This window comes from Microtus ochrogaster, unplaced genomic scaffold, assembly GCF_000317375.1.
Source record: "Microtus ochrogaster isolate Prairie Vole_2 unplaced genomic scaffold, MicOch1.0 UNK66, whole genome shotgun sequence".
NCBI classification, from domain to species: Eukaryota; Metazoa; Chordata; class Mammalia; order Rodentia; family Cricetidae; genus Microtus; species Microtus ochrogaster.
The window spans coordinates 2,004,889-2,027,191 of NW_004949164.1; the positions used below are offsets into that span (position 1 = coordinate 2,004,889).

Consider the following 22,303-nt stretch of genomic DNA (forward strand, 5'->3'; position numbering starts at 1 on the left):
GGTGTGTGTGTCTGTCTTCGTTTTAAAGACCAGTATGACTACCTCTGCTCACAATCCAAGCAATCAGACACAAATTTTAGCTAGGCGCAACCTCCCGACCCACCAGGTGAGGCTGCAAGGTTAGTGGAAGCCTGGGAAAAGTAATTGAGAAACGCCGCGCGTTGCATTCTGGGAATTGTGGTCCTCTGTGCTCCCGGGTGAGGCGCACGTCTGTGCTAGAGGGAGGGGGGAAAGAAGGGGAAGGGTCTGCCCGACCGGAAGTGACCGCTAAGCCGACTGTGGGCGTGGAAAGAGGTGGGTATTTGGCCAGTTCTACGGCTTCGGCACCCGTCCTGAGTCCAAAGTGACCACCCCATGCTTCTCTATCCAGGAGCCTAAGGAATGCATCACTAGATTGGAGTCCAGGTATCACCATGGCAACCGCCAGTGCCCTAGGAGTGTGACGTCACGGCGTAATGAGGCCTGCACGGGAGGAAGCTGGGAAGTCAGGGAAGGGGGCGCGCCTCCCCTCGGCGATGCCGGGGCCCGCCTGTGCCCCAAGGCTTTGTTCCTTTGTTCTGGGCCTGGCATGCTGAGGTGCTGGGCCGCCCGCCTTCTGGCGTGCCCCGCAACAGGTGTCTGATTGCCGCCGGGGAAGTAGGAGGTCGCGGACCCGGTGGAGGGAGCCTAGCCAGACTCTGTGGAATCTCTGCTACAGGGCAGAGCTGCTCCTTCCCGTTCTACTGTGTGTTTCTCTGTAGTAATTCAGTCCTCCCCTGTGCTCTCCGTTCTTGGGCAGGACCTCCTGGCTACCCTGTAAGGGTCTGAGGTGCGACAGTGAGACGCGTGCTGCAGACCGCATCCTGTGCCTTGTAGGCCAATCACGGAGGGCATAAGGCACCCACCCTGGGAGGGGAGCGGGACATTCAAGCCCCAGACTGAAGCTGCGTGGGTACCCCACTTGTCCAAGTTCTAGCGGAACACGTAGAGCTCCTGAGATGGCAGGTAATGGGGACTAACACGGCAGAGCCGGCTGGAGGGGGCCCGAACTGAGAGGTGGGAGGAGGAAGCAATGTGGTTAGGGGTAAAGAAACCGATTACATCATCGGAAGAGCCTTGGAAGAATTAATTCTGTCTCCCGGACATAAAACAACGACAGTTCAAAATATCTGATCCTCTTGATATTTTTCTTTATTACATTTTAGAATAATAAATTGTAGTCAGAAAAAAGTGTTTTATTTCTCCAATGCAAAGATAAGTTTTGAAATACCTTGCAGATAGCAATTTTTCAAGCTTGTGCAACTGTGGCCCTAAACTCGCCATTTTGGGTGCAAACAACATGTTTGGTTTTTAGTTCCTTTTACCAAAAATGCCTGTTCTTGTGATCTTAAAAGCACTAAAGACGGTCCATTCTTTCACAATGCTGCCCTTACCTGCGAATTCAGCTCCTAGAACTCCTCCCAAGTTCTCCTTCAAGAAACCTGGCCTCATTTCTTTAGATAGGTCCATGTAAGATCTCTAGACTTCCTAGTTAACATATTTCTTACATTGTGGTGCCTAAAAATACAGTTCTTTAAATGTTCCTTTAAAAATACCTGAGAGTATAATATGTTACTATCTGTTAACTTTTTTAGATTTATTTTTTTCTTATGTGTATTAGTACTTGCCTGCACGTCTTTTCTTTCATTAGGTGTGTGTGGTTGCACAACTGTGTACGTTGTGTGTGTTGCTAAACTCACAGAGATCCACAAGTTTTTGCTTTTTTAGTGCTGGGATTAAAGGCATTCACCTTCATTTCCTGCTGTTTATTGACATTTTCTGTGTAGCAGAGAAAAGGGAGCAGGAGTGTCTTGCCTTACTTAAGGAGGACCTCAGATTTAGCTGTCTGAACCATGTGAGTAGTTAAACATCAAGAGAGAAAGCTGAATCTTTAGGCAGTGTGTTTTTCCTTCTGAGCCTACTCAGGACAGAACAGAGGCTTCAGCTGACTCTTTTGGCATAGTGGGATTCAGACATAAAGGATGGAGAAACATGGTTGTTATTTCTAGGAAGAAAGGTGAGGTTTTTTTGTTTTTGTTTTTATTTATTTATTTATTTATTTTTTTTTTTCTGGATTGCTTGCAGCAACACACTAGTCATATTCACCATGGCCTCTTTCTCCTTAGGTCTGTCCTTTGCAGAATCCACCGGTCTCCACGAAGGACATCCTCTACTCCCATCAACTAGTTTTCGGGTAAGTTGAGATTTTCTTAAGTGCCATGTAACTTCTTAGAATAATGTATCTTTTATTGTGAGCTGTGTTTACCCCCAAATCATCACTGGTGAGTCTTTCTGGGCTCTCATCTGCCTGGATCCCTCTCTGCCTCTCCACTTTCAAGGATGTAGTCACCATTTACCTCTTACTTAGTATCTTGTAACACTACGGGTATGGGGGGAGAAGTACAACGTTTAATTCTTTACTTGACTAGAGTAAAATAGTCAATAAAAATCTAAATAGGCGAATTTATGGAAGGTGAAATGAGGGCTGCGGATCTGAAGGAATGGAGAGGTGTGTGCGGTTTGTAAGGGACAGAGCGTTGGGGGACAGATGGTGGGGAATTGTACTCTGAAGGACAAGTGACATGTGAAAATTGGAGTGAGAAACCGAGTCCAGGTATGGAGAGGTTTTTATAAGTAGAGGTGTACAGGTACGTACTGCTAATAGGCATAGATTGAGAAAGATTTGGAGGAGATGACTTTTTTGTTTTGTTTTTTCGAGACAGGGTTTCTCTGTAGCTTGGCTGTCCTGGAACTAGCTTTTGTAGACCTGGCTGGCCTCGAACTCACAAAGATCCTCCTGCCTCTGCCTCCTGAGTACTGGGATTAAAGGCGTGCGCCAACACTGCCCAGCTGAGATGACTTCTTTTGAAAAATTTAAAAAATAATTGAATTTGGTCAGAATATGAAAGATGTTGAATATTTAATAAGAAGTGTGAAGGCTTTATTCTCTAGGTCATCTGTGATTCATAATAGTTTTCAGCGTAGGAAATAGGATCTCATAAAGTTCTTAGAAAAATGTATCTTCTTGAGAATTTGGAAGGAAGGAAGGAAGGAAGGAAGGAAAGAAGGAAAGAAGGAAGGAAGAGAGAATTTTCCCACAGGCCTTAATCACCCCCCCCCCTTCATCAAGTTCCCTATTTTTTTTGTTTATTTATTTATTTATTTATTTATTTATTTATTTATTTATTTATTTATTATGCATACAGTATTCTGTGTATATGCCTGCACGCCAGAAGAGGGCACCAGACCTCATTACAGATGGTTGTGAGCCACCATTCTGGGAATTGAACTCAGAACCTTTGGAAGAGCAGACAATGCTCTTAACCTCTGACCTATCTCTCCAGCCCCAAGTTCCCTATTCTTATTCAGCCCGCCCACCCCAGTTCTTCCCAATTTCAACTTGAGTACTTCTGGCATCACTTTTTTTGAGGAATACTGTGACAATAAACTGCATGTATTTAAAGTATACTGTCATTCTTCTGTATCCTGGAGGAATTGGTTCTAAGACACCTAACAGATTCCAAAACATGTAGATCCTCAAGCCCTTCTCTTAGGGCACAATATCTGCATATGACCTGTCCCCAGCCTGCTGTCTACGCTAGTCATCCTAGACACTTAGCTAGTACACTGTAAAGACAGAATAAACATTATGTAGTTGTTCTGCTGTATTGTTTAGGGGATATTGACAAGAACAATATCTGTGCACATTCTTTGAACATATTTAATCCACAGTTTCTTAAATCCACAGATGTAGAGGCCACCTGTAACTGGATAAGTTTTAACATACATGGAAATTCATAAAACCATTATCATGTTCTAAGTGGTGAGTGAACAGATCCATGGTCAAAAAACACACTTTTGTATCTTAAATTTGAATCTTTTCAAATTTACTAAGATTTGTTTTGACTTTTCTTTTTCTCAGAATATTAACCATCATATGAATAATCAAAGAGTACTATAGAGGAAGGTAAATTTGTTCATATTGGTTGAAGTGTCCAATACATATGTTAGTTTCCTATTGTTACTATAATCACAGAAGCTTAGTTTGCTCAAAGTTGTAGAGGTCGAAAATCCAAAATGAAGCTGGTAATAGTGGCACAGACTTTTAATTTCCTAACACTTGGGAGGCAGTGGCCAGCCAGGATAATATAGCAGGACCGTCTCTCAAACCAACCACCCCATAACATAATCTTTAAGCCCACAGGAATATTTAGGTGTGTTGTGAAGATGTAAAGATCTTACTTTAATTTTTTTTTGGCCAAGTTAATTGTAATGATATGATTTAGTGATTAATTGATTGTATCTTAATTAATCTGAGAAATGCTTAAACACAGGGGCCTATTCTGAGCTGTTGTCTTCGTACTGAATTTTATTCTATAACATGGCACTGTTTCAGTTATTTTATACTTTGGTGTCCTTTGAATGTAATAGAGCAGCTGAGTATGGTGGCACATGCGTTTAGTCACAGCACTGGGGAAGCAGTGACAGTCTAATCTCTGAGCTTTAGGCCAGACAGGGCCAGCCAGGGTTGTCACACAGAGAAACCCTGTCTCAAAACTCACCCACTCACACCCCCCCCACAAATGCAATAGGGCAAGTCTCCTCATCCATCCCATTCTGTAATAAAGTTGTTGGCTATTCCTGCACATTATATATAGTAAAAGTGTTATTGATGACAGCAGCTATAATATTAATATTTGCTATGTCTTAGTACTCAGAGGCATAGAGGAAGAACAAGGGCAGCATTGGCCAGTAACACCTGAGCACCTACTTAGATACCTAAATTAAATACTTCACAAGGAAAAAAGGTTTTGGTTTTGAACTTTAGGTTTTGGTTTTGGTGCTGAGGTTTGAACCTAAGGCCATGTCCGTGCTTTGCCCGTGAGCTACATTACCATCCTCCACATGGGCACCTTTATTTCAGTCTTAACACCAATCCTATGAGCAAGGTACTATATAGATGAAATTCTTTTTGACTGCCAGCTCACAAATAATGACATAGAGATTCCTTATTAATTATGAAAGCTCAGCCTTAGCTTAAGCTCATCCTACTAGTTTTTTAAAATATTTATTTATTTATTCATTATGGATACAATATTTTGTCTGTGTGTATGTCTGCAGGCCAGAAGAGGGCACCAGACCTCATTACAGATGGTTGTGAGCCACCATGTGGTTGCCGGGAATTGAACTCACTGAGCCATCTCTACAGCCCCCCACTAGCTCTTATAACTTAAATTAACCCATTTATTTTAATCTATATTCTGTCATGTGGCTTGTTACCTCAGCTCCCTGTACTGTCCATTCTGCTTCTTCTATGTCTGGCTGGCTACTCTGCCTTCTTCCCAGAGTTCTCTGCGTGGAAGTCCCACCTATGCCTCCTGCCTAGCTGTTGGCCATTCAGCTTTTATTACACCAATTACAGCAGTACATTTTCATGCAGTGCGCAAATATCACACAACAGTTCTATTTTAAGTTTTTCCAAAAGTGAACATCCTAGTGACCTACTAGTTTTACTTATATCACCTGCTTTGCTTTTATGGATATTATTAATTTTTCTTATTTCCTGAATCTAAGCAGTAGAACATTTGATGTTCTAGGAATCAGTGACCTTTAAGGATGTCGTCGTGAACTTCACCCAGGAGGAATGGAGACACCTGGATCCCACCCAGAGAGATTTGTTCAGAGATGTGACACTGGAAAATTATACACACCTCGTCTCTATAGGTGAGGGGAATGCCCCAAGTAAAGATTAGGATGTGGGGAGAGGGTGTGGACCCGGTCTCTGTAGGTAACAGAAACGGTGGGAGGCAAACATACACCTTGTCTGTGGGTAGGGTAGCCCCAAGTTTTGATGGGTTATGTGGAGGAGGGAACACACCTGGTTTCTGCAGATGGGGGTGGTCCCAAAGTTAGACGGGATGTGAGAGACACTTTAGGTGCTTAGATGTGACTGATATCTAAGTTTAGGAACCAACAATTCTAAATTCTGGAAGTTTCTCCTCATTATTAAGTGGAGCAGCCACTAATCACTCTCTTCAGATCAGCTTCTCGGCTGCCCCGTTGTTCATGACAGTCATATGCTGTCCACCCACCAGACTTTTCCCGAGTGGAATATCTTCCAGAGTGGTGAGATTGCGTTCTGATGTGGTGCTTTTTCCTTATTGCAGACAGATTCCTTTTTTTCCTCCCTCTGAGCAGGACTCCAGGTTTCCAAACCTGATATGATTTCCCAGCTAGAACAAGGGACAGAGCCATGGACTGAGGAGTCATGCGTTCCTGTTGGTTCCATGGAAGGTGAGCAGTGTGTGACAACAGAGGACTGCTCTCCAGCTGCCAGCCTGGTGAGAGGTGACGGTGTAGATGTCACTCAGAGCATCACCCGTGGAGAGGATTCTGTTCTACATTCTCTTTTAGGAGGCATCCTTCCTGATTGCTCTAAAGCATTGGTTGTAGTTGATATCACTTTGCCTTCCTTCATGTGTTTCATACTTGTGATTGGTTATCAAACACTTTTCTCTCTCCTTTTTGTTTTTTAAGACACAGTTTCTCTGTATAGCTTTGGAGCCTGTCCTGGCACTTGCTCTGTGGTCCAGGCTGGCCTTACACTCAGAGAGTTCCACCTGCCTCTGCCTCCCAAGTGTTAGGATTAAAGGCGTGCGCCACCACCACCCAGCTCACTTACTTTTCTCTTTCTTAACAGCCCAAGATTCTGTGTTCTCTTTCTTAACAGCACAAGGCTTTATGGCCTTCATGTGCCACACAGTGCCTACAGTATATCCAGAAGATTCTTTATTGAATTTATTTTATTTGTGTGTTGCCCAAGAGTGCAGGTTATGTGGAGACCAGAGGACAACTTGCAATAGTCTCATTCTGTATGGGGCATGGTGATTGGACTCATTATCAGGCCCAGCAGCAAGTTACCCTCACTGACTAAGCTGTCTCATCAGCCTCAGAAGATACTCTTTATGATTATTTGCTATACAAACATATTTCCCTGGGTATCATTCCTCTTGGTGAAAACATGTCTGAAACACATTGCTAAAGCTGTGTGCAGTGACCATGTTTTTGCTGAAGTTCTGCTACTGTTAATCTAACTACACTTGTGCACACTATCCCATTATCTGTGGAGATATGGGGAGGAGATAGTGGGCAGCATGGGGTCTGCATTCTGTTCCTGCTTGCAGTGGTTGTGACTGCACTTCCAATACAGTGTCTTTCCTTACCGTCCTGTTACCAGTGAAACTAGAGAAGTGGGGATTTTTTTGTTTTGTTTTGTTTTTTGTTTTTGTTTGTTTGTTTGTTTGTTTGTTTTGAGACAGGGTTTCTCTGTGGCTTTGGAACCTGTCCTGGAACTCACAGAAATCTGCCTGCTTCTGTCTCCCAAGTGCTGGGATTAAGGGCATGCGCCACCACCACCCAGCAAAAAAAGTGTTTTATTTTACTCTATCACCCTTGAGGGTTTTCCTCACCTCTGTCCTGTTCTCATAAACATTCCTGTGGCTTCAACTATTTTCTTTCCTCTTAAACTGGAATTTTGTATCTTACACATGAGCATCCTAGTGTAAAGCTGATTTTGGCATCTTCCACTCCTACACCACATAGTCCTCCATTTCTTACTTCCAAATTCCAAAATGGTAGATTTGAATTTGTTATTTATTATTATTATTATTTCCTTCTAAATTTTTAGCAAAGATGAATACTTCTGGTTTCCAGGCTAACAATCATAAGTCTTAGTTAAGTCTCTCCTATTTGTCTGGAGTTTATCTCAGCATCCTTAAAATTTTGCTTTGTTGCTCATTAACAAGGAATTTCAGTTCATACTGCATCTTTCAGTCATTTTCTTTGTACCCTCAGTGGTCTCTGGTTACCTTTTTTTTTCTAAATTCATGGAACAATTAGCTACTTCACCTTGAGCAGACATGTCTACTGTACTCTGCTTGGACCCAGCTTGTGTCCACAGGAAGGGGCACTCATCAGGGCAGCCCTAAGCTCAAGAACCTGATCATCTCCATCTGAAATTCTGTTCTCCTTTGTCATGGCAAGTGTTTCAGTGATGGGGACAGTGGCATTAGCTTTGTTGTCATCCTCTCTCTAACAGCGTGGGCTGCCACAAGCGTAGACTGAGCTTCAGCTCTTCTTCTGGCATGGCACATTCCTTCCCCAGAGAGAAGATAACACCATTCCCCAAGTCAGAAAGAACACGATAGGCATACAGTGAGACACAGAGGGTTTGTGGTGGCTATCCTCCTCCTTGCCAAGGATGTAAGCATAGGCCTCCACCCTTTGGTCACTTCGGGCTGAGCCTGGCTTAGCTATGACCGAATCATACTCAAATTTTTCCGCCTCTACCTTGTACCAGAGCATCCCTAGATTAACCCCTGCCTCAGTCCTCTCCAAGCTCTTATGGAATGTTTCAGTGCCTATCCTCACAGTGTAAATGCCCGTATTATCCCAGCTACTCATACACATCTCCCGTCCTCAAAATGCCAGGCTCTAATGTACCGGTCACCACTGTGTCCCAGCCAAGAACAGAGTAAACTGACTCTACAGGTAGCAGACAGGGCTTCTCCAGGTCTCAGGTGGGCGCCAGGATGTAAGTGTCCACAGCATCCAGCAGCTTTTGCAGCGATTTCTCACCTAGCTCAGAATCACAGTGCTCAAGGCAAGGGCACAGACCTGTAATGACTGGAGTCTCCTCTCCATCAAAGCCAAACTAGGTGAGCAGCTCCTGGATTTCCAGCTGTGCTGACCCCCACCATCTCTGAGGCCTGCATAGTGTCTACCTTGTTCACACACACCACAGCGTGCTTGGCCCCAATCTGTGCTGACCCCCACCATCTCTGAGGCCTGCATAGTGTCTACCTTGTTCACACACACCACAGCGTGCTTGGCCCCAATCTGTTTAGTCGTTGTGTTCTTGCGTCTGGGGTACGGTGCCCCCATCAGAGTGCAGTCACCCAGAGGGAGAGTGCCCTGACCATATGCTTTAAGTGATCCACCATTCTTGGGAAGTCTGTGGGCATGGTGGCAGGCAGGAATGCTGTACTCCATCTGGGCTGCGCTGATAGTGATACCCCAAAGTCTCTCTTTTGAGAATTGTCTGTGTCCTTATACTTCTTGAACTTAGCCCCACATTGCTCAACTAGAAGTTTTGTGATGGCTGTGGTCAGGGGAGTCTTGCCTGGGATTCCATGTGGCCAGTGCTACTCACATTCACATGGAGTTTGTCATGCACAAAGGTCTTCAGGGCCCTCGGTGACCACAGCCAACCTTGTAGCAGTGAGGTCAGGTTGACACTTAGACTACTGAAGCAGGGTGTCATTTGCAAAAATGTGAGGGCTGTCTTTGTGGTAGTAGAACCTCAGTCTTCCAGGTGCTGAGATTAAAGGTGTGTAAGACCACACCCTGCTCACCTCTTAGATTTACCTATCCCTTTAACTGCCATCCTTACTTGACTGAGAGGTCGTCTGTGGGATTGGAGTGAGCATTCTCTTCGCACTTTCAGTTTGTTCTCCTTAGCTCTTTCCACTCTCTTCCCAGGTAGTGACCCTCAAAGAATTTGATAATCTCCAACAAGTTTTCTTTCACTCTGTCCAGAAAATACTGGCATCTTTTTTTTTTTTTTTCTTTCAGACTGGAAGATAAGACCTGAAAATAGTGTGTCACCCTTAGAGCGTGACATTTCTGAAGGACATCTGTCTTCTGAGGCCCTAACAAACAGCTGCAAAAGGGCTGGTTCTTACAGCTCCGGTGTCTTAGAAACATGGAAGGCTGGCGGGAGTTTAGAGTCGCTCCAGGCAAACCAGCAGACTCTGCCAATAACTGCAAAAACAGTACCCTCATGTGAGAGCGGTCTCGGCGTGAGTTCAAGCCTCGTATCACAAACGGAAGGAGTTCTCGAACAAACTTCCACCAAAACAAGAGTCAAGCAGAACTCACAGCCCGCCCTGAAAGAGAAGCTGTGTAAGTGCGGCGAATGTGGCAAAGCCTTTACCTACTGCTCCGCTCTCGCTCGCCATCGGAGAACGCACACTGGAGAAAAGCCCTACAAGTGTAAGGAATGTAACAAGGCTTTCAGCCGGAGTGAAAACCTTCTCAATCATCAGAGAATCCATACAGGAGATAAGCCGTACAAATGTGAGCAGTGTGGAAAGGGCTTCATTGAGGGCCCGTCTCTCACTCAGCATCAAAGGATTCACACTGGAGAAAAGCCCTACAAATGTGGCGAATGTGGGAAAGCCTTTAGTCAGAGGACCCATCTTGTTCAGCATCAGAGAATCCACACCGGAGAGAAGCCATACACTTGTAATGAATGTGGAAAGTCCTTCAGCCAGAGAGGTCACTTTATGGAACACCAGAAAATTCATACAGGAGAAAAACCCTTCAAATGTGAAGAATGTGAAAAGACCTTCACCAGGAGCACACACCTTACTCAGCATCAAAAGATTCACACTGGAGAGAAAACCTATAAGTGTAACGAGTGTGGGAAGGCCTTCAACGGGCCTTCAACGTTTATCCGTCACCATATGATTCACACTGGAGAGAAGCCTTACGAGTGCAATGAGTGTGGCAAAGCCTTCAGTCAGCACTCAAACCTGACTCAGCATCAGAAGACACACACGGGTGAGAAGCCCTATGAGTGTGCGGAATGTGGAAAAGCCTTCAGTTACTGGTCATCCCTTGCCCAGCATCTGAAAATCCATACAGGAGAGAAACCCTACAAGTGCAGTGACTGTGGAAAGGCCTTCAGTTACTGCTCATCCCTTACTCAGCACCGAAGAATTCATACTCGAGAAAAACCCTTTGAGTGCGGTGAGTGTGGGAAGGCTTTCAGTTACCTGTCCAACCTGCATCAGCACCAGAAAACCCACTCCCAGGAGAAAGCCTATGCATGTAAGGAATGTGGGAAAGCCTTTATTCGGAGCTCATCTCTCGCTAAGCACGAGAGAATTCATACCGGAGAGAAGCCTTATCAGTGTCCTGAATGTGGGAAAACCTTCAGCTACGGCTCATCACTTATTCAGCATAAGAAAATCCATACCGGTGAGAGACCTTACAAGTGTAATGAATGTGGCAGAGCTTTTAACCAGAAAATACACCTTACACAACACAAGAGAATTCACACAGGAGCAAAGCCGTACGCGTGTCCCAAGTGTGGTAAGACCTTCCGACACTGTTCATCTCTTGCACAACATCAAAAAACTCACACAGAAGAAAAACCCTACCAGTGTAACAAATGTGAAAAAACCTTTAGCCAGAACTCCCACCTGACTCAGCATCAGCAGACTCATGCGGGAGAGAAGCCCTATGAGTGCAATGAACGTGAATCGTTTCCCCAGAGCGTGCTCTTACCCGAGCAGCAGAGTGCTCACACTGGAGAGAAACCGGACAGCTGTAACAGATGCCCAAGGACTTTGAGCTGGAACACTTACTCTACTCAACATCAGAAGATTCAGTCAGGAGAGGTTTTTGGGTGTGGTGACTGTGGAAAAGCCTTCAGGTATCGCTCCGCTCTCACCAAACACCAGAGACTGCACCCTGGCATAGCTGCACTAGGAACATCATAAATGGCTGCTCTACTTGCTTTGATTTATAGTGAATCAGAGTGGGGTGAGGAACTCCTTAAAGTATTTTAAGTTTTCCCTGTCTCATGATGAGATAGGCTATTGGGCTGAACTAATCCAGATATGTTATTAAACAACATTGGAACAAGCGTCTTGTGTGGATGAGGTGAAATAAAAGATTGAGAGATGATTTGAAAGGTATCTTGGAGTTTTATACTCAGTTTTGTATATTTACAATCTATTCCTAAATAGTTGTGTTATGCTTCCATATTTTGTCTTGGATCTACATGTTTATGCATGTTTTTCTAGGAGAAGAAATCTGTGCTTCAGTAACTAGGATTTTGTTTTGCTCCTGTTCTAATGCACTAAACATTATTCAGGAAATTGGCCCCTTAAATAAAAATAATTATAAAATACAATCAAACTCAATTAACTGTGACTATTAAAATTTGGCAGCAGGTTCATTGTACCTGTATTTCCATCTTCTTAGGCTGAAATGAGATGGTTACAAGCCCTGGAGTCTAAAGTAGACTGGACAGTACAGTGAACTCTTATCTCAAAAATCAGGTATTTCCTCTTGTAGCTTTAAATATTTTTTTCTAGGAGTTACAATCAGAGAGATCCACTTCTACAGTATGTACTGGTGTTTGACCCTGTTTGCACGTGGTGTCTTTGTTGGGTTACAATAACAAATAGACAGGTATAGTTTAGACAACAGAATTTTATTTCTCACAGTTCTGGAAACTAGAACTGGAAAGGGTCCACTGTCTGGCTATGGTCAGCTATGCTCTTATGCTCTTACGTGCAGAAAACAGAGAGAAAAAGGTTTTTACAAAATCCTGTTCTTGAGTGTTCTAGGATTGAACCTTCTAGACACTCGTTCCTAATAACATTGTATGGGGGAGTTTTCAGCTTATGAGTTTGGAGATAATTCAGTCCTAACAACTGAGAACAAGATTTAGTGCCGAGGCTGCACTTAAGACTCATTTCAGTTGGCCCAAGCTTCAGAAAACCCTGCCAGCCCCTACTCCTCACTTTTTGAGATGTTATCTCTGTTATGTAGCCCTGGCTGGCCTAGAACTCACAGACATCTGCCTGTCTTTGCCTCTTTTGAGTGCTGGGATTAACAGCATATGCCACCATTCCTGGCTATTTAACTTCTAATTTGTACCCTGGAAAGAATAATTGACCTAGACTTCAGTACCCAATCCTTTAGTTAGTTATTCTTCCCTAGGCTGTTCACAGTTTTTTCAGCCCACACTATGCAGCTTTTGAGTGTCGCCCTGTTTGTACAGAGTCTCCCAAGCTCTGGGAGGCAGGTTAATTTGCTTCTTTACCAAAGTACAGAAACTAGGCCACAGTGTAAAGTTACTTCTCGTATGCTTGGTTTCCTTGTATCAGAATCAGATAACAGCATTTTAAACATCCCAGAGAATGACCTACATTAGCCATGTTTTCAGTTTTGAATGAGTGAATTCAATAAATATATAGCAAGCAAAAGATATACAAGGCGCCACGACAACCTGTGTATTGTTCCAAATTTAGTCTATTTGTCACCAAAGTGGAAAGTTTTTTTTTTAAGATTTATTTTTACTTATGTGTGTATGTGTGTATCTCTGAGTGAATGGTGTGTGGGGGTGTCACTGAAGGTAAGAAAAGGGCCTGGGACAGGCAGCTGTGAGCTGCCCACAGTGGGTGCTGGGTGCCGAATTCGAATTCCTGCCCTCTTTAGAAGCAGTGAGCACTCCTAACCACTGAACCATCTCTCCAGCCCTGGAAAGCATGCACTTCCACCTCACCAATTAAAATGTAGTCCAAAAGCTGGTGGTGTTTTAGATTCAGCAAAGTTGGGGAAAATTGCCTTTCATTTATAAATGTTATGGTTTCTCACACTTTTACAGGAGTTTTAGAGAGATAAGAGGCAGGTGTTATCCACAGAAGCTAGAATCTTGGCTTCCCAGAACTTACATTCATTCCCAGGCCAACCCCACCTTGTGAAACTGGTATTTTAATTCTCTGTGACTAGAGAGTAACTTGGCATTTGTTTCTTCACGTAACTTTTCAGGCAGGATGGTTTGGGGAAAGTTCTGCTAACCAATGCCAAGTGAGTCCAATCAATCAGCACATGTGGCTTGTTTCCCGGCTGACATTTATTCAGTGGATACTATGCTCTTGGTCCATCTCTAATTCGTAGGAGGTAAATCTTGATCTTTGCAGCATAGGAAGGCAACTTTTGGAAAATAGGATAGTAATTTATTTGGTTATTTTGCATAGAAATCTTAGCAGCGTCAGTATAGGACATGTTTTCTACAGCCCTTATCCTTTTCCAGAAGACCATGCAGAGGTGGCAATCCCTCATCTCGAAAGTGAGATGACTTCCTGCTAGACTGTGACCTGTATAGTGAAAAGTGTCACCATCTGTTGTAGTAGGAGCGGTCGGGCTGCGTCCCTGGCACCCAGCCGCCCGCACAGCTAGCTTTACCTGAAATAATTACACGGAAACTGTATACTTTTAAACGATGCTTGGCCCATTTCTATCTAGCCTCTTCTAGGCTAACTCTCACATCTGGACTAGCCCATTTCTAATAATCTGCTGTAGCCCATGAGGTGGCTTACCAGAGAAGATCTTAACCTGCGTCTGCCTGGAGTGGGAGAATCATGGCAACTCCCTGACTCAGCTTCTTTCTCCCAGCCTTCTGTTCTGTTTACTCCACCCACCTATGTTTTAACCTATGAGGGCCAAGCAGTTTCTTTATTGCTTAACCAATGAAATCAACAGATTGATATATGGCACTCCCACATCAACCATCAAATGTTTCCTACAGAGATGCGAAGAGCAGGAAACACCAAAAGCCACATTATGACTTTGCTGATGTAGCTGGAAGCTCATATGTGAACTAAGTCAGTGATAGTCACAAAGGACAGAAGGACATTTCAGAAGTGGGACCAGCAGTGCTTGATAGCCCTCTGTGTGGTAAGTAAATGAGTTGCTGAGCTCCTTGTCCCCTTGGCATTTGGGCAGGCAGATTTCTGCTATGGCATGTACATCTTGCTTTCTCTACATCTGGTCAGAGACTCCTGACTCTGCCCTTCTTCTTCCCATCATTCTTAGTTTGGTCACCCTGCCTATACTTCCTACCTGGCTACTGACCAATCAGTGTCCTATTAAACCAGTTCCAGTGACAGATCTTTACAGTGTACAAGAGGATTATTCCACAGCATTTCCTCTTTTTGTCTATAAGATCAAGGACAGAGTCTGGGAGATGCCAGTCAGCCACCGAGGAAGCAAGATATAAAAAATGAGGTAACTAGCCATGAACCACAAGCTAAGTGGCATGGCAGATTTCTGCAATCTCACACAGGCCTTGGTACAGAGGAGGTAATCAGCCACAACCTGGGTGGCAGATTTAGCTTTTGCTCATAAAGACAAAGGGTTAAAGATACACAATAGAAACAGATTTAGTCTATGGCCATACCACCCTAAATGCGCCTGATCTTGTCTGATCTCGGAAGCTAAACAGGGTTGGGCCTGGTTAGTACTTGGATGGGAGAAACAGATTTAGACAAAAGGGTTCTAAATAGGTCACCACATGTTTGAAAACTGTTTGTAGGCTTAAGAAAAGAAAAAGAATATAGTCATAAAAAAGAATAGTTTAAAAATAAAATAGTTAAAGACAGAAATAAAGTAAAAAAAGAGTCACGTAGAAATGGGAAATACACAGGGCATCTGGATCCTACACAGTATTGTGCTGATTTTGAAACAGCTGCCGAGAGACATGGGATTGAAAGAGAGAATGATGAAATACACCAACCTAGGTATTTAAAAATGCCTTAGCTTTAAAACAGAAGCCAAAAATATATTTATCAAATGGAACTGAAAAGATGATTGCTATCGAGAAGCAGTTTTACTTTTTGTTTCCACAGGAAACAAGAGGTTCCAGGTTAAGATGGACCAGGTTTGATGAAGGGAGACCTCCTGAACCTTGACAGGCGATATTAACAGGTTATAACTGGTTTCCCAGGATTTGATCATTATCTCAATTTTTCTCAGTCCCTCAAGATCACCAGTACCCAACAATCAGCAGGATATCGCCTAGAGAACTACACCAAAATTCCCAAAATATTATTCATGAATGTTTATTTTCATTTAAGAGGGGTTGGTTATAAATTGTTTTTGGTCATATTCAATCTCTTTCTAAAGTAGAAAGGGGCATATAATATAGAAATGATGGGAAAAAGCATAGATTATTATGATTTAAAAAGGGGGGTAGATTACTGAATCTACTTTAATCCAAAAAACAACTATTAATCTCAAAATACTTTGCACTGGTAATGATTTTGATTTATTGATATAAACTTAAGGTCAATTTTATTATGCTATATGTATATTTCTACTCTTATTTAAGGTATTATGTTTATGTAGCTTATTTTAAAATGTAATATATAATTAAAATTCAGATTAATATCTAGACATCTATAATAGTCAAACTTTAGTCATATTAGTTAGGTTTTCTAAATATAAAAAGATATATTTCTTTTTCTTTTTTGTTTTTTTGAGACAGGGTTTTTCTGTGTAACAGTCCTGGCTCTTCTGAAACTTGCTTTGTAGACTAGACTGGCCTTAAACTCACAGAGATCCACCTGCCTCTGCCTCCCAAGTACTGGGTTAAAGGTATGTGCCACCACCGCCTGGCCCAAAGATATATTTCAATTATGTTGGTAATCTTCAAACACTTCAAAGACCTACAGAATATGACATTTAAAATGTTTTAGGAACTTAGACATTTCTTGACTGTGAGACATGTCTGCTCCTGGCTGCATCAATTACTTAAAAGAGGATGATAGGGTATTGAAAAAAAACACCTTATGGAATTTGCTTTTAATGTGGCAAGGCTAACAATTTGGACAAGAAACTGCCTGACAGTATGCTGTATAAACTGGACATGCAGGACCCACAGGAAAATGGCTGCTAAACTTTGCAAAAACAAAGTGGGTTGGTCCTTCAGGTTCCTGCGTCACAGGAGAAACTGCCAGACATTCTGTGGCTACAGAGGAAAGTGACTGATGAACTTTTATAATACAGGCAGGACAGTCCTTCAGATTTTCTGTTTTATTGAAAAGTCTGCCAGATACTCTAGGCCTGTAGACTGAAGATGGATGCCCCAATGTTACAGAAGAACTTTGGATGACTGTCTAGGCAGTCAGATGTCTCTGTCACTTCTAGAGTTTTGGATTTTGCTTACAATGCATTTCCTGCTTACTAGGGTAATATATTCTTCTGGGGTTTTTGAGGAAGTTGAAGACTAGATAGTTATAATTATAGTTTTCCTTAGTTGTGATAAAAGATAAATTATATATGAAACTTTGGACTTACAAAAATTGGATAAGTGATATAGTATGTTCTTTAATTTTGCCAGATATAAATAGATTGTATATTGTAACTGATTCTTGATAACTATTTTGTTATTTGTAATTTTACTATGTTAAAATGAAAACATTTTTTGATTAGACAAAAAGGGGGAAATTCTGTGGGATGGTCTTTCTGTATGCTGAGAGTATATGTTGTTCTTACTGGTTAATAAATAAAGTTGCTTTGGCCTGTGATGAGGAAGAATAAAACCAAGCATGAAATCTAACAGAGATACAGGAGAAGAAGGGCAGAGTCTGTGAGATACTAGCCAGCTGTCGAAGAAGCAAGACATGTAAAAAATGAGATAACAAGCCACAAACCACATGGTAAAGCATAGTTGAAAACTATGGGTTAATTTAAATGTAAGAGCTAGCCAATAGTGAGCCAGAGCCATTGGTCAAGCATTTATTAGTAATGTTAAGCCTCTGAGTGGTTATTTGGGAATTGGCAGGTGGGAAAGAAATTGTCAATTACACAAAAGAGTGAAAATCTGTCCTGTATTTTGAAGTATCTTTTATATCCCTGTTTTCTCCAGCCTCTTCTGCCTCTGCCTTTGGGAAAGTTCAGGTCACCTTTTTTTTATAGATCAAATAAATGAAACCAAGCTCTGAATCTCTCTATGCATCCAGCACCATCATCCCTATGTTATATCTGATAGGAATTCTGGCAAGTGATTTGAATTCAAAGACCCAGTTGGATGGAGAACTTCTGTAGATGTGTCTTCAGGAAGCTCAACAAGAATATGCCTGAATATACTTGCTAGATGAGTAGTTTTGGGAAAAAGGATTATATGGATTTCTGGGGCATCAACCACAGGGTCACATGTTCTAGGTTAGCATCTACCATTGCACTACAACCGCAGCTGTTCGCTCTCTTGAAAGGATGCTGGGAAGCATTTCCATGGCCTTTAGAGTCCTGTAATGGAGTCCAGTGGTCTCCTTCCAAATTCAGCATTGTGAGAAAAGGTGGCAGGTGCCCAGTGAACACACTGAATCTGTCCAAGTTCAAGGAGAGGAGCGCCCAGCTGTGGAGAGGGCAGGCAGGGCCACACGCACTCACTGTAACGTTCTTGTCCGAAAGAATCTATCCAGCTTTTCAGATACCATTGTCGTCCTCTGGTTGCTTCTTGCTTCTCTTAGTGTTTTCTTTGCTTCTCTTTATGTCATTCTGTTTGTTTTCTGGTATCCAGTAAACAGGCTGTTGGTGGCAGATTTAACTACAGATATTTAGCAGAAGCAGTCCATTGTTTTCTTCTGTTTATGTCCCTCTTCCACAACTGTTTGTAATTAAGGGCTTGTTTTTTCATGTCACTCATGTTCCTGCTCCATAGGCCAACCCACAGAACTTGTAACCAAATGCTGATGGAACCACCCTTCACAGTTACAGATCAACTCCATCACTTCCAGTACAAGAACTGGTCTATACTATCAGTGAAATTGGTAGTTATTGATTGCTACATGCGAACAAACCTGCCATATGAGGGCCTGGATAGCTCAATTGGTAGAGCATCAGACTTTTAATCTGAGGGTTCAGGGTTCAAGTCCCTGTTCAGGCATTCATAACTCTTCCCTTCTGAAACTAAGGCAATCAGTAGTGGTGTGCTTTTATTCTCTTCCAAGAAGATATACTCGAGAAACTATACTCAAAAGAATCAGCGAAACAAAACAGACCCCTAAAACAAAGATATAATAGCAGTTTTTAGATTAGGTATCCTTCTCAAGGAAAAGAAAGCTTACAGATCATGGCAGAACTATACTTCTTGAGTACTGTTTCTAAAACATTTAAATATATACTCTGTTAAAATGCAAAACTTGGATGTTTCTATCCTCCCTCTCACAGCCAAAATCCTTGGAAGATGGAAAGGTCTCTGCCAAATTATGGTCATATCATATTGCAATGATAAGCCCAAGCATCAAGAGGTTACTAACAAGTTCTGTGGGGTGACGAAATATTCAGCCTAAGAGAAATAGTGTGCCTCTTTACTCTTCACCTTCATAGTTTAGGTCAACTGAGTGTTCACAGTGTGGTTGACAGAAGAGTAGATTGTGGGTTTTTTGTTTGCTTTTGTTTTAAAGATAATATGTTTTTTCCCTACCTCCCAGAGGATTATAATTTGCAGATAATAAAATCTCCACGGACAATTCTAAGGAGCAAATAAAACAAAACAACCTCCTAGAAGAATATGCTCAGCCAAATCAAAGATCAAGGATGAATTTTGCTTAAATTTTTTTTTTAAAGATTTATTTATTATTATGTATACATCATTCTGTCTTCATGGATGTCTGCATGCCAGAAGAGGGCACCAGATCTCATTACAGATGGTTGTGAGCCACCATGTGGTTGCTGGGAATTGAACTCAGGACCTTTGGAAGAGCAGCCGGTGCTCTTAACCTCTGAGCCATCTCTCCAGCCTCCTGTTTTTTAAATTTTTAAAATTTATTTTATATGCATAAGTCTTTGTCTACATGTATGTATGTATACCACATGTGTGTCTGGTACCTACAGAGGTCAGAAGAGGATGTTGGTTCCCCTAGAATTATGAGTGGTTGTGAGTCACCTTATGGGTACAGGGGAACGAAGTTTTAGTTCTCTGTAGGAGTAATTAGTACTCTTAACCACTGAACCGTTTCTCCAGCCCCCTGTCTGCTTGTTTAAATGATGCTAGACAAGAGTGGTTCGGGGAGGATTCAAAGGTAATGTGTGGGGGATGGGGTGAGGAGTGAGTTAGAAGAAATACAATGACACATGTTGTGCTGGGTGGAATAATAATGGTCTGCACAGGTTCATTTATTTGAATGCTTGGTCACTAGTTGATGTAGCTATTTTGGGAAGGATTAGAAAATGTGGCCCTTGTTTGGATGAGGTGTGTCACTAGGGGTGGATTTTGAGGTTTCAGAAAGGCCACACCAGGTCCTGTTTCTGTTTGCCTCTAACTTGAGGATCAGGATGTAAGCTGTTAGTGCGCCACTGCCATGCCTGCCTGCCTGCTGCCTTGCTCTCTGCTGTGATGGTCATCGACTCTCCCTCTAAAACTGTAAGCAAGCCCCTAATTAAATGCTTTCTTTATAAGTTGCCTTAATCATGGTGTCTCTTCACAGTGGATAGGACAGTATACACACACACACACACATTCAAACACACAAACACACATACACACACATACACTCACACACACACACACGAGAAAATATCATAATGGAACATATTACTTTGTGTGACAACTTAATTTAAAAATTAAATTAAGAAAATAATGAAAATAATGATGCTGAAGAAAATATTTACCTAAATTTTAGACTGTTTTTTTTTTTGTTTGGATTTGTGTGTGTATGTGTGTGTTTTGAGACAGAACTCACTTTACACAAAGATATGCCTGCTTCTGCCTCCCAAGTACTGGAATTTAAGACATGCACCACCATGGACCAGCTAGACTGTTGTTTTAAAAACTCAAAATGGATCATAGGTTTAAAGCAAAGTACAAAATTATAAAAATTTTAGGAGAAAAAGCAAAAACAAGAGTGTTTTTACAATGTAAAGGATTCTTAGGCTTGACATCAAAATCACAACCCATAAATAAATGAAAAATAATTAATTGTGGTTCATCGAAATTAAAAATTTGTTCTAGAAAGACTTTGTTAGACAGATCAAAAGACAGGCCACAGATCTGGAGAAAGAATGGCAAACTACATGTGTGACAATGGACTGGGTGAGAGCACACAAGGAACTCTCGCTGTTGAAACAATATTGAAACAATGATCCAGCTGGCAAAAGACTCGTTGATGAGGATATACAAGGGAAATCAGAAGAGGCCAAACGTCATTAACAGTTTGGGAAATGTCCATAAGATCATGTTTTGTCTTTACACACTAATCAAGTAAGAATAAAATAATAAATGCTAGGCTGGCCAAAGTGCAGAGACTCACATCTCTTATATATTACTGGTAAAAATGTAAAATGGTTTAGGCATTTTGGAAAATATTTGATAATTTCTTTTTTAAAAAAATATTTGAATTTTGTGTCTAAGAGTGTTTGCTTGCATACTTCATGTGTACCTGGTGTCACAGAGGTCTTAAAAGGATGTCAATTCCCAAAGAACTTGAGCTATCTATACCATAGCTCATAGGAAACTCCGGTTTTAGGAGATCTGGCGCCATCTTCTGTGAGACAACAAAACCTTACCATCTTTGGGTTCAGAACAACTCCAGAGACACTGCCTGCCTGCCTGTATGCCTGATTCCCTGTCTCTGGTCTCTTCCTCCCAAGTTTGACAGACATGTCAGAATTCAAGCATGTGCTGTTTAGTGTTGGCTTGAGGAAATCTTCCCAGAGAGAAAGAAGAGCTGTCCTAACCGCAAGAAGGCCGGGAGGCTCCAGGAGATTGTGCCCACGAAAGCAGAGCCTCGAGTGGGCTACAAAAAGACCAGTGCGTTTGAGTCCGCTAGGGGGCGCGCGTTCCCGGAACTGGGGCGGCCTCGCGGGGCGGAGTTCTAGGATTTCTCGCTGTTTTCTTCTACCGGCAGAGAAGCTGATTTTCTTGTGAACCCGGAGAAGCACCGCAGAATAAAATAAAATAAAAAATAAAATGAAATGAAAAAGTAGCTTAATGGCATCAGGCTGTCTTCCACCGCTAGAGACTAAGGTTTGTTCGGTTTTGGAAACGCGAGGCTGGATTCACGCAAGGACTTTTGTCCACAGCCTTCCTGAAAGCCCCGGCCCCCGACAGAAGCCAAAGCAAGAGGAAGGGCCTATTTTAGCTTGTTACCTTGTATCTTTTTTATCTTTATTGGAACTATCCCACAATGAATTTGATCGAAATTGCCCTAGCCACGTACCCATTTGGATCGAGAATCCGTGGTCTTTGGAAACCCTGTGAACCCTGTGCCGGTGAAACCAAATGAAAACTTTTTTTTTTTTTTAAACCACAACGATCGCTTATAAGACTTGTGCGAAAACCAGTGAGAAGGCCGCGTGAGTCCAGGAAGAGGCCTGGGTTTGGGTTAATGTGGTGGTGAGGGTCAGAAAAGACAATCAGAAAGAAAAACCGAACGTGAGAATAGAGATGTTCACCAGTAGAGAGTGAAATCGAAGGTGCTAAGCGGTGGAAGCAGAGTGGCGCAGCGGAAGCGTGCTGGGCCCATAACCCAGAGGTCGATGGATCGAAACCATCCTCTGCTATCTCGTTTTACACTAAGTCCGGGGACAGCGAAAAGTCAGACTGTATTTTGTTTGTTCCCCCCCAACCTCTTAAAGACAGCAACATTCTCCTACCGCCTTCTGAGCTGCTCCCGCGTACTGTGTATGTGTGGGTTTTGGT

At 42.4% G+C, this 22,303-nt stretch overlaps 1 protein-coding gene and 2 non-coding genes across 5 annotated transcripts; all 3 read left to right on the forward strand.

The window, feature by feature from the left end:
* The first annotated feature begins 327 nt into the window (after positions 1-327).
* On the forward strand, positions 328-11,772 carry Znf184 (zinc finger protein 184). 3 transcript variants are annotated; one of them, XM_026777435.1, is made up of 6 exons: positions 328-405; positions 779-984; positions 2,145-2,212; positions 5,616-5,742; positions 6,217-6,312; positions 9,652-11,772. In XM_026777435.1, the coding sequence occupies exons 2-6, from the start codon at positions 978-980 to the stop codon at positions 11,583-11,585; spliced, it is 2,232 nt and encodes a 743-aa protein (XP_026633236.1). In that variant the 5' UTR covers positions 328-405; positions 779-977; the 3' UTR covers positions 11,586-11,772. The 3 variants fall into 3 exon arrangements, with proteins under 3 accessions (XP_026633236.1, XP_013210185.1, XP_026633237.1); XM_013354731.2 differs by lacking the exon at positions 328-405 and having other exon boundaries at positions 479-984; XM_026777436.1 differs by lacking the exons at positions 328-405; positions 779-984; positions 2,145-2,212 and having other exon boundaries at positions 5,684-5,742; positions 6,186-6,312.
* Positions 11,773-18,474: 6,702 nt separating this feature from the next.
* Positions 18,475-18,547, forward strand: Trnak-uuu. Its single transcript has one exon. It is a non-coding gene; the product is annotated as a tRNA-Lys (tRNA).
* A 3,545-nt stretch (positions 18,548-22,092) lies between these two features.
* Trnam-cau lies at positions 22,093-22,164 on the forward strand. The gene has a single exon. It is a non-coding gene; the product is annotated as a tRNA-Met (tRNA).
* Positions 22,165-22,303: the final 139 nt, after the last annotated feature.